Here is a 20104-nt window from a genome sequence, read left to right as displayed (position 1 = left end):
GTGTAATAACACTATTACTCTGACAAGCTTGGCAGGGAATGTCCGGTGGCAAATTAATCTATCTGTGTCCAATTAATCAATTCTGTGTTTCATGCTCAGCCTATACTCGAGCTCCCACTTCCACATTACTTCACTGATATCCCCCGACGTGATGCATCGGGGGAACGCCACTGCATGCATGAAGAATACACAAACGCCGCCCTTACGTACTTTTCCCCTTTCGAATCGGGATTCGCGCAGCCGTATTGATCCGAATCCAATACTTTAAGTAGTTTCTCCGTTGTAGTTATATTAATGATCAGACCGGAGAGAAGCTCTGAAGTGCTCCGTTTGCCGCGGTGATTGATCGCGAGAGATATCGCTGTCCCCGAGACAAAGGTCTGCAGGACTTTTCATTATCTGAATTGAATTGAAGTTATCCGATTAAAGAGGTTCAGTCAATTGCGGAGTGCTATTTGTCATTAATTTGAAAGGAGGGGACCATATGAGGCATTCTAATGGTGCTTTATGATTAGGGCCCGTGGCTGGACATCATATCGGTTTTGGGTGATTTGTGACATTTGGTGTGCCCGCAGTGAGCATATTTTTGCTGGGAATAGTGCAGCTGACCTTTACAGTGCCGGCTTTAGTTCTTTGTACTGGAGGCAGAGCCATGCTTACCCTGGAGACCCCCTCCACCCCCCTTGTCCGGCCACTAAAAAGGAGAGGCAGATTAATTAACGGACCTCTGCAGCCAATGAAGACAGGTGGCAATAACCCTGATAAGAGACAGATCTGAAGCCTCTCATACAAAACCAATTTCAACCGTGCCCCATTTTTCAAAAGCTCATCAGGGTGAGGGACGAGAGTGTTGAAGCCGTATGGCCGCAGAATTTGTTTCTCTCTGATTGCCTTGTCAGGATATCTTATCCCGTGGCAGATGACCAAAACCCCACCCTTCACAGACAAACTCCCTGCCTCCATCGCCTCCCCAAACACATACACAAACGCTCTTACATTCTTTCTTTCTCTCTCTCTCACACACACACACACACACACACACACACACACACACACACACACACACTGTCTGTCTGTCTCGCTTCCTTACACACACACACACGCACACACACACACACACACACACACACACACACACACACGCGCACACACAACTAACCACTGAAAGGAACTTTTCACTTGTGTCTCTGCGTGTTTCTATTTTACATTGTCCCTTTATTTGATGTGGACTGTCTAATTCACTTATTAACTTAACTTCAAAAGGTCAATGTGATGCTCTGCCTCACTACGCAGATTCACCTTGATTCAGGATATTTGTAAAATACATACTGTATGCACACATGTAAAATATATGTACTACACGAGTGATGACGTCAGTGATGGAATTATTCTTGCTGAAAAGGTTCATTGAGGCAGTATATTTCTTTCTCAAAAACGAGAACAACAGAATATTTGATAAAGTTTCAACCTGAGGAGACTCCAGAGTGAGCTACAGTATGGAATGGAAAGTAAGCCTCAGTGATTTATAAAACATAATCTATTGTTGTTGGTTTTGTTGGACACCCTAAACGTACAGTACAGTAGGTGCTCGTGGCTGTGGTGCAACTGGCACATGCTGTAGCAATGTGCTACAAATGTATAATTAGCCCTTCGCTAAATGCCACCCCAAAAGCGATTGCTCGATTGTGTGCGCAATATCTGTATCAGCTAGCTACCTCTCTCTTTCTCTCACTCACACACAAACGCACACGCAGGCTCTGGTGTAAAACGTGCATGGTGCAAATGCAGTTAGTTGGCATGTGACAGAAGGCAGCTTTTAAATCATTATGTGGGCCAATCAAAATACATGGGTCTAAAATCCATCTGGTCCTATCCTGTGCAGCATGTTCAGATTTGCCATCTTCAGTTCTCACAGTTCTCCGCCAGGTTGTTTTTGGCCTCCCTTGTTTCCTCTTTCCATGTGGGGTCCATCTTAGGGCTACTTTAGGAATGCTGTTCTGATCCATTCGAAGGACATGTCCGAGCCATATGCAGCCGACTGTGTTTGATTTCCAGGCCTGGTTGACTAGATTTAGAAGACATTTTGGAGCTCTTGCTACTGAAATGATCGATTATTTATATGGAGAAATCCATGCGTAAGAAGTTTGCCAATATCTACTCTCTTAGTAGCCGTTGCTAACGTGCCAATTGCCGATATTCAGACCGCGGCCATCTTGCCAGCAAAGTGCTAACTACAGTAGGTGCAACTTCCCATTGACAGCCCATTCATCCAAACAGAAAAGTACTATCTGATTGTATTAAACAACGTCGAACTCACTAACATTGCAGCTGTGCAAAAAGCTTGAATTATCCTCTTTCTATCTGCAAAGTGTTTGTTTCATAACAATTCTGAGCTTGTAGGTCCGCTATTTCCCGCCCGCGACACGGCGCGCAAACAAGTATAAACCATGCGATAGGGCTCAGTGGGTCGATGGCAGTGGTGGAAGGTTATACTTAAGTAACCTGGACAGGTGGTGAAAACTAGCACTTATCAAATAATTACTGTACATTTTTCTACAGATCTACAAGCTACAAGCTCACAATGTGTCGCGATGCGACTCATTGTGAGCTTGTAGATCTGAAATTGGGCATTCTGCACAATTAGTACTTTTTCTTTTGGTACTTAAAGTACATTTTGAAGCCAATTACTTTTGTACTTTTAGTACATTTTGAATTCCAGACATTTACTTGTAACAGAGTATTTCTACATTGCAGTATTGGTACTTTTACTTAAGTAGAAAATGTGAGTACTCTTTCCACCACTGCAGGTCGATGGTAGAACAAGCCAGCGCTGTCCAAATACGGGTCCCTCAGGAACATTAATTTTCAAACACTCCCATGAGAAGAAAGGAGAGGAGAAGGAGAGCAGTCCCAGCAGGGATTTTACTGCGAGGGATCCCACTGAGCGTGAAGATTAGAGAGTGGGAGCCGCACACACCTCCGTCAAACAAACTTGTTGTGTCTTCTTCCAAGGAGAGCATAATGGAGGCAAATTAATTTCCCTTAGATTAATGCACACTGTAAATATTTTAGCTCAAGTACTTATCTCCTTTGAAAGTCTCAGTATGGACGCCCACCCCATACCCTCCAACCCCCTTCCCCTCCCCTCCCTTCTCCTCCCTATAGTGTGTGTTGAAACATCCTGGATGTGGAAGCAGCCTCTAATGAGAGAGGAGATTCCAACACAGCCTGATGCCTCTCATCAATCACCTTTCTCCTTTGGAAGTGTGATACGGGCTGGGGGAGAGGGGCTTTCAGAGGGCTGGGCCGGGAGTGGAGGGAGGCATCAGGCTTTTAATCTCTATAAGTTAATAGACATTTCTAGTTTGGCCCTGGCTAAGTGGAACTTCGCCCCTGTTGTTAGAAAACAAGTCGTGTGAACACTGCAGCTGCTTGTCTCAGGAGCAGCGGCATGCGGTTTGCTCTCTGTGTGAGTCGACACAAAACTTGTGTCATGCCTTAAAAGAAGATATCTGACAGCGGTCCGAGAACATGCCACCGATAGTGGCAACCGATATAGTAATAATAATAATAATGTTACAATACAAAATGCATGGGCGACAATTGCATCTACGCTAATCTAGAGCCTTTTCCTGCAGCGATGCTCCAGGATTTATTTATTCATACAAGATAGACTTTCTAAATGTACAGAGTCAGCATGGTAGTCTTCTGCAACATGTAGAACCACAAGTGTGTGAGTGGTTGACTTACTTATGTTAAATATTTATGGCTTATCCCTTGGCCAGAAGGCAGAATACGATCACTTAATTTTCAGTCACTGAGTTCTCTCAAATGGCTGTTCAGAATGTCCGGACGTCTTCACTTACGCATATGATAACGCGTGAACAGTTAATGAATGGTCTCTCTCTGGAAGAGTGTATGTGTATGTGGTTGTGGTTGTGGTCGTGGTAGGTGGAGGGGGGAGGTGGGAGGGTGGCTGTAATGTGGAAAATATGTGGAAAATGTATTTGGGTTAACTGTCCACTGATTAATAATGATTGTGTTTAGATAAATAGTGTCCTACTTTCGGAATCTGTGCCTCTAAATATCCCCAATAGGCTTCTTCGCTCTGCACTGATTGATCGGTGTGCTGTTTAAAGGTCACAGTCATAAAACATAAGCATGTAATTAACACGCTGCTGTCTGTGATTTTTAACCAGTGCTTAATATATTGTATGTTGTGTTATTAAGCTTTATCTGGGAGCGCTGACGTGGTAGCTGTGTTCCAAAGTGTGAGGGTTTCCATTTGTTTAGTTTGTTTTACCAATTTCAACATGGCGTTCCTATAAGCTCACAGGTGTAGGTATGGATCTACAAGCTAACAACGGGTCATAGTGTGACACGTTGTGGGACTGTAGATTGGCTATTTAAGTTATTTGTAAGTATAAAGGGCTTAAACAGTGGTGGACAAGTAGGGTAGTAGGCTACTCAAACCCAGTGCTTCATGAGTCAAAGTTTAGATACCCCTGGTGAAAGATTACAAGTGAAAGTTGCTCAGTCAAATTTGTGCTTGAATTAAAGTAATGGAACACTACCTTTAAAAAAATACATACAATACTTAAAATAACCGATCTACAGTACAAACTCACATCGCATAACGATGTGAAGTGTTGTGAGTTTGCAGATCGGTTATTCTCAATATATTCAAAATAGGGCTTAAGTGGTTAATACTTCCAAAAGTACAATGGTCTTTGAAATGTAGTCATCCAAAAATACAACTAAGTAAAGTACATATACTCAAAAGGTACAGTACTCAGGTAAATGTACTTAATTACCGTTGACCACTGAGCTTAAGTGATTAAGATTTGACAGTTGTTGAACAAACATGGTGTCCGTCATCAGATGGCAGGAGAGTGCACTGCAGCCAGTCTGAGATAAATTTGAATATTTCCCTCTTAAATCAAGGACTCCTTTTTTAGAATAAATTAGCCATTGTGTCTCTATTTCCTCTGGACACCTCTGGTCCTCGTCCATCTTCCAGACACTCTGCACGGCTTACATTCTCACATTTAATGTGTTTTCTCCTTATAGATACTGTACTCAGCTTCTTAGTAGGCAATCAATTTGTCTGGGTGTTGTGGCGAGGGTGGGGGCCGTCACCGTCAAAGTATAGTTGTTTTGTGTGTTGCTTTTAACCCGCATTCAAAGGGCAAGGCCTTGATATGACTAAAGCCTGAGGGGTACATCAATGAACGTAGCACTAACAGCTTCAATTAAACGAACCTTTTCAGGGTTTGTCTACACAATAATGTGTGCAGTTGCTTTCAGTTCTCCCTGGAACCAATGTAATGACTTCCCAGCACTTCAGATTCTTCCTGTGTTATCCCTTTCCATTCCAAAATGACAAAAGAAAAGCAACCACTGTATAGCGACACATTTAGCTCTCAAATGCTGTAACCTTGGAAGTTGAGTCTATTCACATCTCCTCCGAGTCCGAGATTGGAAATGTGTCTTTGTTTGCAGAGACATTTGTCTGATCATCTTGGCCATCGGTGATGAGAAAAGGATGAAATCAGCTCATACAGTAGACACTTTTATTCTCTCTCCATTAGACTTTTTAAAGACAAACACATGCGAGTTAACACTCAACTAAACGCTCTGCAATATGAACCGTATGAACCCATACTCTTCAATCAATCAATTTAAATGAATCATTTATTCAGTGGATTATAGTACAATTAAACAGTTACCAAAAGTTATGAGCTGAAAGTTTTAAAGTCCCATGCACTTTAAAAAACACACTGATGGTGCCCGACCAACACACTGACGGGAAATGCACGATTCCATAGTTCGCAAAAAGGTTTCTGATATTTTGGCATTTTTTTATAATTACCTCAAGCCCAAAATGAGCCAATGTGGTTTTTCTTTTCATTTGTTTTGTTCCGACTGAACGGACAAATACCACAAAAGCTAATTGTCTACAAGTGGACACCACTGTATCCCGGTGAATTAATCATAGTGGCTAAAATCAAAGGGGTACAAAAAGTTCAAGATGTGAATGCAATGAATTGTATCAGGCCCTCAGATCCCACTGACATGGCTTGCTTGTGGAGGAGCAAGCCCAGACAGAAAGGGCTGAGTAATGAAGATGGATGCATTCTGTTATCAGGCAGCCACTTACTGGGGCCTGATGTAACCTTAAACATTGTGGAGAGCTCAGTCACACAACGAGTCTAATTAATGAATAGCAGCCATGGAGGAGAACAAGGCACAGCACATTTGCAGATGAATTCCAGACACTAATCAAACGCTGCGAAAGTGGTTAGTCCGTGTCCAGAACAAGACAACATTTGGCAAGGATTTTAGATAGTGTTTGTCTGCATAGGTTACATATGCATATGGGTGAACGCACACGTACTTGTATGTTTGTTGGCGTGTTTGCACATATCTATGCAGACACATATTACGAGCGAGTGTATTTCTGCATGGAAGCCCTAGATGGCCTGTGAAATGTTGCAAACAACAAAGTTCCATGCCTGAGGTAAAACAGCGGAGGACAGGTGCGAGACGGCATTACTCTGAACTGTTTATTCTAACAATAGGGCTATTCTTTACTCTGCATTAAGGGCCGGTGCCGCAATTATTTGGACTCTCTGTTTTTCTCTTGCCCTGCTTTTTGCCTGTTTTAGCTCGTTGCCCGTTTAATGCGCAGGTTAATGGTACACTACACATACTAAAGAAGTGCTTCTCAAACTTTTTTCATGTGAAGGACCCCCACATTGATATGTATTATGCTGCAGGTTTGGTTTCATTTTACGCTCTCAAGAGTTAAATTATTGTTAAACATCTGCATTACTTAATTTGCAAGACATCTACACAATTAGAGAATGTAGAAGAATTGTTATTTTGATCAACATTTGCCTGTTATCTCTCCCATGGTACCAACATCAATACAGTGTAGAATTGTGGACAAAATCTTATCCAACAACAAAATTCAAAGATGCTAAATCTCATCAGGTGGTCCGTCGCTCAAAAGCAGAATAAATAATGGGCCTTGATATGAAAAGGGTTGAAAACCACTGCCATACAAGATGTGTGTTGTTTAAATGTTTCAAAAAACCTTTTCACATTTATTTTCAATATGTTTTGAAAATAGCAGATCTACAAGACCTAACCCTAATCCGCTATTTTCAAATAGCCGATGTACAGTATATTTACAGTGCAGTAATAGCAATGGTTAAATTTTTATGCTATATTAACTCATTTTGCTGAGTACCCAAGTACGCCAAAGACCCCCAAGTACCCTTGGGTGTCCCTGGCCTATACCCCACTTTGAGAACCACTGAGCTAAAGTATCACCAGCACTCCGTCCTTAGCCACAGCAACTAAGGACGAAGGAATGTTCGCCCCCTATTCTGGGGGCGAACATTCACCGAAAATTGCCATTGTAGCTGGGCTATTTTCGGCAAAGAGATTTGGCGTAGAGAGAAAAAAGGTGGGAGGCGCCTGGTATAGATCCGTGGTGGTCAACTCCGGTCAGCAAAGTATGGATGAAGCGGTCAAATAAAAGTCAGGATGACCTGTTTGCTTCTCTGCTTCCTTTGACGCAGTACCACCTCCAAAGGAGCCCTCCATGGCGGTCAGTGACATGGCACATATGGCTGATGCTCATCACTGCCTTCATCCTTCTGGGATTGGTGGCTTACGTGGTGTACTACCTGATGACGACCTTCGACCCCTCACCCCCCGAGTTTACAGTGGCAGCTGGTGGCTTTGGTGTTCTCACAGCGATCCTTGTGGTCATGTGAGTATTACTATTATGCAATACTTAATCCTAATAATTGAGTAAATGTTGGCTAAACAATCATTTCATTAGTTAATAAGTGATGGATGTTTGAATTTCATTGGCAAATTCATCTGCATTGCATTAAAACATAAATACTAGTTACATAATGTTGACAAAACAACCATATTGTGTTGGCCTATCTCAGCAGATGCCTCTGCATGTAGAATGCTTTTCTCAAACAAGTACCACAGACATTGGAAAATGGTCTGCAGTAATGTCAAGTATACTGTAAATCGTATTCAAGGAGTTTAACACGCCAGACTACCAGTCCTTTAAGATGCTGCCATATGCCTCTTGAAAATACAATCAGTTTGTCTTCAGATTTTATTCAGGTCAAGTTTTTCATGTCTGTGTTTCATTTATAAACTACCGGTATGTGTGCCACTCTGAAGTAAGAATATTTACTATGTCTTCAAACTAGATATATTACTGCCCAAGTCATCCGAATAATCAACTCTGAAAGCCTATGCTCTCTCTCTCTCTCTCTCTCTCTCTCTCTCTCTCTCTCCTACCCCCTTCCTCCCATGTGTGTGCTCCCTCACTCATTTCGCCATTTTGATATTGCTAATTGGAATACTGCCTACGGTACTGTAAACCATTAGTAAATGAACAGTCTGTTTTTATTAACATCTAACTTGTAAATAATGCATTAGATTCCTGGCATAAACATCCCCACTTCTGGGTTTGGGGAGTAACATATGGCACGCCAAGACATTACAGTAATCCCATTACAAAAATGTACTGTAATCTGCCTCAATACACACCGAATCAGATCACAAATACTTTTGAGGAAAAGTATGTCTGCTACTTATTATTGGATGACTCACAAGTGTGCTTGAATGGAAACAAGGTGTTTTGATTGGGGCATTATGTCGTCGCCCACTCTCACATCACTTGGCTCATCATTGATAACGGTTGCAGGGGATGATAATTACTGAACAATCCAACACTGAACTGACAATTCTCCCATGATATCGGCACTGGATACTTAGGTAAGCAGCTGTTATGACTTTAAGCAGGTAATCAGCCAATTGTAATAGATTACACTTTATTGACCAAATCAACTCATATTAAAACAACCTCTGAGGGCATTTAAAATAAATTAATTTTCAAAATTCATTGTTTGGCGCAATAGAAAATAAAGCCTCCAATAAGCCAACATGCAGTTATTGATGCCAGCAAGAGAATTAACTACTTGAATTATTATATACTTCGTCGACCGGGGTCTTGTACTGTAACTTTTCCTCTCTGTCAAATCTCTTTACCAAAAATAGCAGATCTACAAGCACACCGAGTGTGTGAGCTTGCAGATCTTCTATTTATTTATTTTTGCCACCAGAGTATTGGGACGTGGGACCATGACGTTCATAGAATGTGGAGCTTCTTTTGTCCCTGTTTGTTTTTAGTTACAAGGAGAAGCTGTTTGTAATCAACTCAACAAGGCTTGTAACTTTTCCCATTAACCAGTTTTGTGGGGGAATGTGTCCAGAAAACTGGTAATTATGGTTGCACTGGTAATGTGCTTCTGCTTCATTATCCTGTTGAAACCCCTATCCATGCTAGTAATGAGCTGTAATTTTATGACAGGAAATTAGTTTGTTTACAACACATTCAGCTGCTTCAGAGACAGAGATTCTTGGCAGTGCTTTTCAGGTATTCACATGAAGTTTGACTGAAAGTGGTAAAGAGGGGCAACAAACAAAATCACTCTTGAGTCTTGAAATGTATAGGAATATACAAATATAGTAATTGTTAAAGATCACCGAAGCGCCACAGCGGCTGAAAAGTGGAGATACTCTTCAGTGTAGGGATTCTGTATGTACAATAGGCCTTTCATCAAAAAACACACCGATGCGCTGTTTCTGTTGTTGTCATAGGTAGTGAGCTGATGTTATTAGGATGGGGAAGGAGGAGGCTGCGTAGGATGTGCCAGCCTCCTGCTGCCCTCTGTCAGAGTACATCTCAGTCAGTATGGGCCCCGGGGGTGGAAGCCCTCCCAGCGACCCACCCCTCGTCGCTCACTAGCTTCCACAATGGATGCCATTGGCAATCTTTGTGAACGCACCTCCAGTCCAGATAATGATTTAAATAAATAAATAAGCAAATGTAAAACTCGTCCAAGTTCAAGTGTTGGCTCATTTGGCATGCATCGCCAACTCTCAACTCTCAATGAGCTGAAACATCAGTCCAATGTCAGGAGAGCTAAAGCATGTTGCCATGCTTTGTGGTGATTGGTCAAGGCAGATGTCCACTGCTGTAAGCAGTGTGTCACCTCCTTTTCCTCGTCATCACGGTCAGTCTCCTGTGATAAAGCATTGCAGAGGCCACGTTATATATATATATATATATATATATATATAGTACTATTATTATAATTATTATTACCAAGTGTTTTTTTTAATATAGATACTTTTTTACACTTATTTTAACAAAATATATAACTTACACCACTTTTAAAGTACCCTTTAATAATCATAAACCACATGTTTACACAAGTAAACAACACAATTGTTGCTATTATTTTCATGTTGTTATTACAGATATTTTGCAGCACATGCAGGATCCTTCATCCTTAATGTTTATGGAAAGATCTGAACAGCAGCCGATCACCGCCACACTGAACATTGTGCGTGTGTGCATGCGTGCATGCGTGCGTGTGTTCATGCGTTGCTCTCCCTCTGAGGAGCTTCTTCTTTAAAGGTATTTTTTTTGGCTTTCGACATTATTACATTTGTTTGTAGAGGGATAGAATCACAGTAGGCTGACAGGAAATGGGGAGAGAGTTGGGGGGAGACATGCAATGAAGGCCGTCAGAATCGGGAGTCGAACTTGCGGCACACTGCCAGACTGGATTACCAGCCAAGGTGCCTGGACCGCTGAGCCACGGTCCAGGCTGCTTAAAGGCAATCGTACACCTAGTTTATATACTTAGTTGTGCCTCGCGCACTTGTTGACCTGCTTTTTCTGGTGTGAGACAGGACGGTCAACAAAGAATAAATCAAACTACAAGATGTTAAGGCGATGATGTGCACAGACGAGGCTATCGTATAATGCCGGAGTGCGTGGTCCTTCGATCAGATACCCTCCAAAATGCCTTTTGTCTCTGCGATGGCACGGCCCGTTGCCGCGTACCGCTGCAGGTTCTGTTGTTGGACACATTTGCACCGTCACATGGCGTTTGTTAGGCTTCATCTCCCTTTCAGAATGCTGTCACACAACATGTGCCCCCCTCGCTTCCACCACTGTCACACAGCACCGAGACAGTGGCCTGACCACGCTGCTCTGCGCTGTGAATTTTTATATGCCATCGCCCGGAGGTTAGAAAGTCTCATTATGCCGTGTTAGATTTATTAAAATAGATTATGGAAATGTTAATTAAGTCATTAATTACATTATTTAAGCAGCATTGACAGATAAGGGAGTGCGTGTGGGGTAGGGGGTGGGGAGCGATGGAACCGGATGGGGGGAGGGGGGTGTGTCGAGCTCCCTGGGTGGTTTAAAAGGATGTGATTGGTGACAAGGGACACCGCGGAGGTCTGGTCGAACTGCTGGCGCTGACATGATACAAAGTGGCCCCCTCTGCTCCTTCACCTCACGCTACTGTCCACCGTACTTTGTACTGTACAGCTGCCAGAGGACTCGTACGGCTCGCTCATCGCCCATCACCCGTTAGCAGATGTATAAGTGTACACAAGTGTATATAATGTCCCTTTTTATGGGGAAACGTACCTCAATCATTCTACACAAATTACTTAAAAGGGGATTTGGTCCGGGGAGACCTCAGGTGTGGCTTTGAAACGCGTACAGCATCATTCCGCCGTGCTTATTTAAAACCATTTAAACTCTGGTTTATACTTGATTCCAAAGAGCTCTAGGTCCCCTCATTCACTCTACACTAAATATCTTCACCAAAAGGACTCACAAGGTCACTGAACGAGTCGCAATGTGACATGTTGTGAGCTTGTAGATCTTCTATTTTCGCACAAACTTTGCAGTAGAAAATGGGTTTCTATAGGGTTCAAGTGGTTAAACCGTCCATTGCGTGCGTGAGTGTTTGGAGGAAACATTGGCTGTGACATTTGAGCAAAGGCCTCAAACCATATTTCCAAGCTGCTACAAAAGAAAATACAAGGGAAGGATGGTGAGATGAATTACCCAGGAGTTGATACTATGGTCTCTCTTATCTGTTGACAGTTTAGTTACCATGAAGCACAAGAAATGTGTTTTCCAATTCTCCCAGAATTGAGCTTTTCTTTGTCCCATCAAACCTATATTAAGGGAGGGAAAATTGCTGCGATCGTGTGTGATAAGAGCAAATGATAGATGTAGTGACCAACGAAAATGCTTCAATCCTGATCTTAAACGTTGATTTGCCTGAACAGCCTATTATCTGGACTGAGGTTATGCATACTGTTGCCTACGGGGAGAGTGGCTTTTGTTTGCATCAAAAGCAATTACACGTGGTACAAAACCATACTTAACAGTGGTGACATTTCAAGTACAAAATTAACTGTTAAACTCAGTTTTATATAAAAAAGAATCACACCAGTGTGAACTGAGTGGTGCAACTCCATGTCCAGACGCCCAGGAACGCGCCCAGGGGGACGGGGCGGTTCCTACGAGCCGCCACACGTCCGAAACGGTTAAGAAATGACAGAGATACCGTGTGGGGGTCCCTTAGGGGGTCCCTCTACTAGTCTACTCAGTCTACTGTGTGTGTGTGTGTGTGTGTGTGTGTGTGTGTGTGTGTGTGTGTGTGTGTGTGTGTGTGTGTGTGTGTGTGTGTGTGTGTGTGTGTGTGTGTGTGTGTGTGTGTGTGTGTGTGTGTGTGTGTGTGTGTGTGTGTGTGTGTGTGTGTGTGTGTGTGTGTGTGTGTGTGTGTGTGTGTGTGTGTGTGTGTGTGTGTGCGCACACACATGTGTGTGTGTTAGGCAACACAACAGTGACACTTGGTGGTGAAAACCAACCAAACGCTATTTCCGTGCTCGTACGGACCCAGCCAGGCAGCCATGGACCCAGGGACACACATAGCTCCGTAATGGAGTGGCTGCACCATTCAAGAAGGTTGCGTCAGTTGTGTTGCAGTGCATGCTTTGCAGTGAGAAAATAACCATCGCTCTTGAGTCCCCAGAACCTCTCACAGGTTGCCAGGCAGCATGAAGCAGCAAGCATTTATATTAAGTGCGTTTTGATTGTGGAGGGTGATATGAGCAGACAGTAGGAGAGCTGTAGTAGATATTCAGCCATATATCGGTACTAACATACCGATCAGCTCCGAACTTCTAACCATTAAACCAACAGACAGTCGTAGTATATGCAAGTAAACAAGATAGGATGAACACACATGTTTTGTATTTTCTGGAACCTCTCCTTTAGCAACTTGAAGTGATGTGGTGATATTTTGTTTGAGATGTGTTTGTGGTAAAATGTTTATCTTATCATATCGTATCATAATGGCAGACACATGACTATGTGGAAATGATATACAGTACATAAACAGTAAATACCACAAATGCACCACTGTGCACAGTTGTTTGTCAATTTTCATGTTAAAACATGCATTCAATTGTATTTCAACTGCAAAATGTATTTGCCTCAGCCAACAGAGTTGAACAGGGTTTATGTTTTCGCCTCATCCCGTTTGTAAGTTGTCTGTTAGCAAACATAATTTGAGAAAGATTGGACCAATTTTCATGAAACTTGGTCTGAATGATGGCTGGCCTGACTTCTTTCTCAAAAAAAGGTCAAAGTTCTGTTAGAAGATTATCTAAAGAACAGATTTTCATGAAACTTGGTGGGAATGATGACGAGTAGTCCCTGACGTGCCCTTACGTAGTGATAAACTTTTGGGCCAAAAGAGGTCAAATATCTAGGTCATGTCATGTTTTTTTAATGGGTTGGCAGATGTTTTTTAAACTTGATTGGAGTTATTTATCATAGGGCTTCCCCGCAGAGATGATTAACTTTTGGGCCAACAAGTCCTGAAAGACTGAGATGTGGATCACTGGACTTGGTTGGAGGTATCAGGGTGGGCCATTATCATGTCTTGTCAAGACACCAGGAATGGTCTAGCAGCACCCCTGGATGTCAGAATTGTTTTCCGGATTCACTATAAGAGCTTGTTTATTGAAGAAAGATGCAGAGATGAGATTGTGCAATACTACCAAATAAATTATTGTCTGGCATGGCCGGTAACGGAAGATTTGAAGATTGTCTTTACAACAGGCTCTGTGGTGCTTAACTAATGTGTGTGATTTTGTGATATTTCATCAGGTGTCTGTCACACTACATCAGCAGTCGCTACAAGCAGGCTCGACAGAGCTCCTTCACGGTCCAGGCCAGGTGCTCTGAGGACGGCAGGCTGGACTCAGGCCCATGGGATCGGCACGTGGCCGCATCAGCAACAACAGGCCACGCTTTGTCAGCAGCCCCACTCATTGAGGTGGACGACAGGAAACAGGATGCGGACAAGAGTTGACCACGTCTGAGCTTCCTCTTGACACTGTGAAAGAACGAGCGGGCATACAGAATACCAGCCTGGGACCAGTGGTTTGACAATACCATTACCTATACAGAATACTGGACTGAACTGGGACCAGCGGATTGATGATACCTACACTAGAGAACTGAGTTCTCAAAGTGGGGTCTGGACATCCCCCAGAGGTGCTTGAGGAGGTTTCTGGGGGGTCTTCCCGCAAAAGGAGGAACAGTTTAAAAAACTTTTTTTTCCCCCGGCTATTTGAAAATGGCCGATGTACAAGCTACAAGTAGCAATGCAACGCAAGCTTGTAGATCTGCTATTTTGCCCCAAGCCAGACCAAATACATAATGAATTTAGGGGTGACATGAAAATGTTTGAGAACAGCGCACTAGAGAATCAATTCATACTGTAGTATGTGTATGCACAGAGGAAGGTGAACACCTCAAACGTATTTCTAATGGTTTGAAGCGGTGCAGTAAAACGATTCAGGTGGGATTCGAACCGGCGTAGGCGTGAGAAGGACTTCACCTTCTTTATGTGTTACCCGGTGATTACACCGGGATTGTTTTCTTTTATTGTTGATACTGATGCAATGCTGTTTGCGATTTTGTTGCACTTGTAAATATCGCTTGAATTACATAACTGAACTCCAGCCTGCTTGTCTGACGAGGTGATTTTTCTTCTCCAGAATAGTTATTTTTTATCATCATTATATTCATTGATTGACAACCCCTCTCAATCAATGGATGTACTGTTACATGTTGCAAGGAGATGATGAGGAAGACCAAGTACTGAATGCATGCCGCACACATGATTATGTCCAAGCCCGGGGGGGGGGGGGGGGGGGGGGGGGGAATAGAAAATGCTGAAATGGCGCTGCTTCCTTAATGATGCCCACACAGAGACAATGGGGCGCCGCGTTGATTAGTGTCACCTGTCCTTGTGCATCTCATCAGCTCCATTATGGCTGCGTCTCCCATCTTCTCCCGCTAATTGAATAGCCTGTGAAGTGGTGACGAACACGGGGGCGAGAGCTCACAGACACAGAAACACTAGTAGTTGGACAAGAGACGCTAAATATCATATAGATGGATCAAAGTAATGAAAATAAGAGGTTAATAGTATATTTAACCACTTAAACCCTACAGTATACTGGAATCCCCCAGGGCTCTATACTCGTTTCCCTCCAACAAGCTGATAGATCTGCTATTTTCGCCAAATGTTCACCCCCGGAATAGGTACGCTAGGGTTCATGTTGTTATATAACATTGAGCTGTCGTGTTAGCAAAATTGAAATACTACAAGTTATAGGCTTGAAGCCTAGCTGGGCTTAGTAGACTACGAGCTTCAGATAGGGGAAAGTAAACAAGACAGTTTTTGTTTTGTTACTGTAGATCTGCATAGGAAAGCTGAAAGTAAATGAGTCTTTTTTTCATCCAGAATGCATAAACATTGTCCGCTGTGATGCGGGCTGTAATGTCATCGACTGTAATGTCACTCTCCCGCCAGGCAAAGAGCTTCATCGTTAGATGCTTGTGCCTGGAGGCACAGCCACTGTAGAAGGATCTTCCTCACTCAGCGCTGCTTCTCCAGGAATTCATCCTATGTTTTCACCTCTCGGTCACAGCCAGCCGACTCTCAGCAGCGCACCAGCTTAGTGTATAGGGCCTTTTCTTGAATGATGCGGGATGGCAAAATGGAAGCGCCTCCATCCACCGTGTCGCACGCCACATGAAACTGCTAAATGCCACGACAACGGGGGCTACAGAGAGTCTGCCCAGTGTCTGCCTGGTTCTGGAGGCTTAATGTGTGCACGCGGGGGCCAGATGGACAGTTTCATGAGTGTGGATTATTCTGCGGGCTACATCTGGGCCTCCACATGGTACAGCAGACTGGAATGAGAGGTTGTCAGGCACAAAGGGAGGGCACCCTTCAAGTGGGTGCCCACCTTACATCTATGCCCACGGACAGGGTGTCGGTGCAAAAGGCAGACCGAAAAGGTTACAGGCTGTACCTGAATAAGACAAATGTTTTTCTGAATCCAGGCAGGCAGCTCATGGACTCCACAATGTACCGTACGTCTCTGTCTGAACGCTGTTCTCACTTGTTCAATTTTGTCAACCCTCTTCTTTTCCATCTGGAGATGAAGAGTGTGCATGGTTCAAAAATACATTATATACACAGTGTTCATATACCTCTGGGAGAGTAAAATTGACCCAAATAGACCCTTAAGGGTCAAGTTCAGCATTGACCTGCATTGAGACCTCTGTTGAAAATCATGCTTTTAGACAACATACTATAGTATTTTTTTTCATGAAAATCATGAAAAACGACATAATACAATAATGATGTTATGTCACTTTTCATGTTTTTTGACGATAAAAGAAATATGAAAATTATAAAAACAACATACTATACTATAGTATGTCATTCTTCATGGTTTTTGACAATAAAAAAATTATGAAACCATGAAAAATGACATGAGTGAGTTAACTGCTACTTCTATTATCACTCAATACCAAACAATGCATGCCCTAACAAATGTTCCTGACCTGGTGGAGAGTCCTGTGCTCCGAGGAGCACTTTTTCTAGTTTTCTTTGAATATAATTATGAACAAGTTATAAACAAAACAGAAACGGTGTTGATATTAGTCAGGGACAGGCCAATGCAACATAAATGACTTCACTGTCAGCTTCTGTCAAAACAAAGTATACCTCCTTGAAGTTATTGAAGTAATTCCCATAATAATTAGCAATTATATCTGTATAAAATCAAACTGGTATCAGCATATCATATCATATAAGATTGTGGGCAAAAATCACATTTCCCCTCGCAGTTCACTTGCATTTAAAACAAAAATGATATTGTATACAGTCTCCTCATAATAGATTGAAATTCAGCCAGGGTTTCTGTTTGATCACAGCTCATTAGGACAGTCCATCCATTATAAATGGCCAGGGATCCATCAGGGGAGAGATAAACCTTGGTCCCTAGTCTCTACAGACTACAGACTGAGATCCAGGTGAACACACTGACGGCATGACCAGCCACATGCAAACAAGATATTTCTGCTTTGAAGCACCAATGCAGATTTGAATCGGTGAACCCGAGTGCCAAATGCCCAGGGTTTGAGTGATATGTGATGTGCTACCCATGGTGGAGGATTAAACAAAATACAGATGGTGTTTGCATACGAAACAAACTAAGTAGGCTAGTCTCTTTTCTGACAGGGGGAAAAACGAAAAGCATTACAAACTTTGTAATTAAGTGTAAAATAGACTATTAACTTAAACCTACAGTATATAGGCCTAGCAATAGTGTACCTTTGTTGGACTGTACCCATTCTGCGATCTGTTAATACAATGTTCAATAAATCAAACTTATTGTATGTAAAGAAATGAAAAACGTCTTATTATCAAGCTCACAACGTGTCTTGCTGCAGCGCTTTGTGAGCTTATAGAATGACTATTTTTGCCCTATTGTTTGCCTATTTCAGCCAAATGTTCTTCTATTTTGGCAGATGTTTCACTTATGACCAGATTATGGGACATTAGGGGTTAATGTGGTTATGAACGAAGCCCTCTACAGTAACTGTTGATAAGAGACCTCAATGTCCTTTCTTGTGGTACTGTAACTTGAAGCAGTTGAATTTGAGTGTCTCTTAAAATAGAACGTCATGATTTTCTTCTCCCTGCATCCAGTTGTGTGTGTTTATCTGTTATGAAAGGTGAGTCACTATGCTGCTACAGACAAGATGAGTGATTTTTTTTCCTGACCTGTAACGGAATCTCACATGACCGCAACATCACTTCTTCTGAAGGACAAAGGTTGCTGACTGACCAATATATCTGAGTTGTAAACAAGAATGAAAGCACAATGCCTTAAGTTCTGACCGCCCTAGTGTTTGAGTTGACTTGAATTAAATGAATTACCAGTTCCCTTGTGTAAGTGCCAGGGATGCAGGGTGGCATGTGCACGCCATTACCAGAATGATAAGGATATCTGCATGGGCTCGCGTTAAAGGAATTACACATAGCATCCTGAGGCCACTGAGACAGTGTGACAGTCTTGCACACAGTGGCAAGTTTGCATGACATTAAAATGTGGTGCGGCTGCAGAACGGCCAGAGACTGTACCAGTTGAGCGGCTGCCTGGCTGAAAGAGTCAAGACACAGACATGGTCCTATTGTTATGCAAATGCCCAGACTATTGTGCTTAAACAATGCATTAATATGTCCCTCTTCTCAAGATAACATCACAAGATGCGCAATAACAGAAAATGATGTCCTCAGAGGTTATTTAAAGCGATATGACATCAAAACTTGACATTGCAGAAAGTCCTTATACCGCCTGTCCAACTGTTTCATCTCCGGCTTCGATGATAATAAAAAAAAAGAACAGATGAGGGACAGAAGGTTGCTGTTGAGTCACGGAGACTATATGGGGAAAACATTTACATAATAGTATGTATATTATATTCCGCTACAATGTTATATTTGAATGTAAACTGAATTTGTGTTGTGTTTTTTATGCCTGGATACCAAGAGAAGTGTCGTACAGTAGCTTAAACACAGGACACGTGGCAAGGTGTCCGATAACTTTGTCTTCCACCTGTAATCTGATACTGCACAGAAAGGAGGGATCGGCCTCAGTTCCCAGGGTGATTTATGATTGAGGACATGTTAATAAAAATATCAAAACAATCTGAGCTCTGGTGGGGAAGATACCGGTCCACTACGTACATCATGCTCGACAGGCCGGTGCTGGGAATAGCCTACTGACTGTGTGATTTTATGCTGCTGTGGTTACCCCACTCTCCTGTTCTTGAATAGAATTTGCAGTTTTCATTTTTTTTCTTTTTCTTTTTTTGGAGGGGACAGGGCGGCACTTTCCACACAAGGTGACATTTACTCAAACACGTGCGCTATTCTATGCTAGATAAAGCAGGCGCCATCTTTGATATTGTGAAGCCTTCCTTGAAATCTTGGTTTTTTGCAGAAAATAGCAAATCTGCATTGTGACTTTGTAGATCTGCTACTGTCGGCAAAGAGATTAGATAATTATTCGTATAAAGGATATAAGTGGTTAAATAAACAACATTTAAGGGAGAGAAGGGAAGTCTCCTATGGTCGCTGCAAATGTCATGCTGTTACTGCAGTTGAACAGTATATTGACTTATTTATGCTTTGCCAGAAATATAGCCTACTGTAGGCAATATGTACAAGCGAGCTTGTAGGCTACTGATATTTCTCAGTGTGCGGCACCTTCGTACATTGAAATATATATCAGGCTAATGGCCATGGAGGCTTATGGCTTTGGTATCTCCAACTCAGACAAGCTTGCTGGGATTTAGTCGAGTCTGATTGTAGCTCATTTTTAAACTAAGGTCCTTGCTCAAAGTTTTGGACAATATAATGACAGTGAGGCCCAAAATATGGACACCAGGTTGAAAATAGTTCTGGTTTTGATCCGGAGGCTCTGTGGAGTACAGCGACAGCGATGTGGACATATGAAGTCATCTTTAGGGATTGTAGCTAAATGTCATTTTAATTTTGGTCAGTGGCGCTTACCTCCCCTTTTACACAAGCACAAGAGATATCGCTGTAAATGGCACATTCCCAACGTGCAATCATATTATATCCTCTGACACAGAAATGATGAAGATTCATCATCACCCTGAAAAAGGGGGGGCTGGGGGCCCCACTGCTGCAAGGCCTTCAAGACAGCATATTTCAACATCGTAGGAGTGACACGGTCTCATGGAGGCACATTCCAAATAGGATTTCATTAAATGGTA

General features: G+C 42.6%; 1 protein-coding gene across 1 annotated transcript in view; it reads left to right on the top strand.

Moving 5' to 3' along the window:
• LOC310860255 (uncharacterized protein) overlaps positions 1-15108 on the top strand; it is a 75509-nt gene extending 60401 nt beyond the window's left edge. Inside the window, exons 4-5 of the mRNA XM_083767067.1 lie at positions 7590-7783; positions 14099-15108. Of these exons, the coding sequence (XP_083623193.1) occupies positions 7590-7783; positions 14099-14303 (399 nt within the window). The 3' untranslated portion in view covers positions 14304-15108. The remainder of the gene's footprint in view (positions 1-7589; positions 7784-14098) is intronic.
• The last annotated feature ends 4996 nt before the right edge of the window (positions 15109-20104 follow it).

The sequence above is a fragment of the Protomyctophum parallelum genome (genome assembly GCF_964188405.1).
Source record: "Protomyctophum parallelum genome assembly, chromosome: 6".
Taxonomy (NCBI): domain Eukaryota; kingdom Metazoa; phylum Chordata; class Actinopteri; order Myctophiformes; family Myctophidae; genus Protomyctophum; species Protomyctophum parallelum.
Note: the sequence above shows the minus strand (reverse complement) of the source record. Positions and strands in the feature narration are given on the sequence as shown.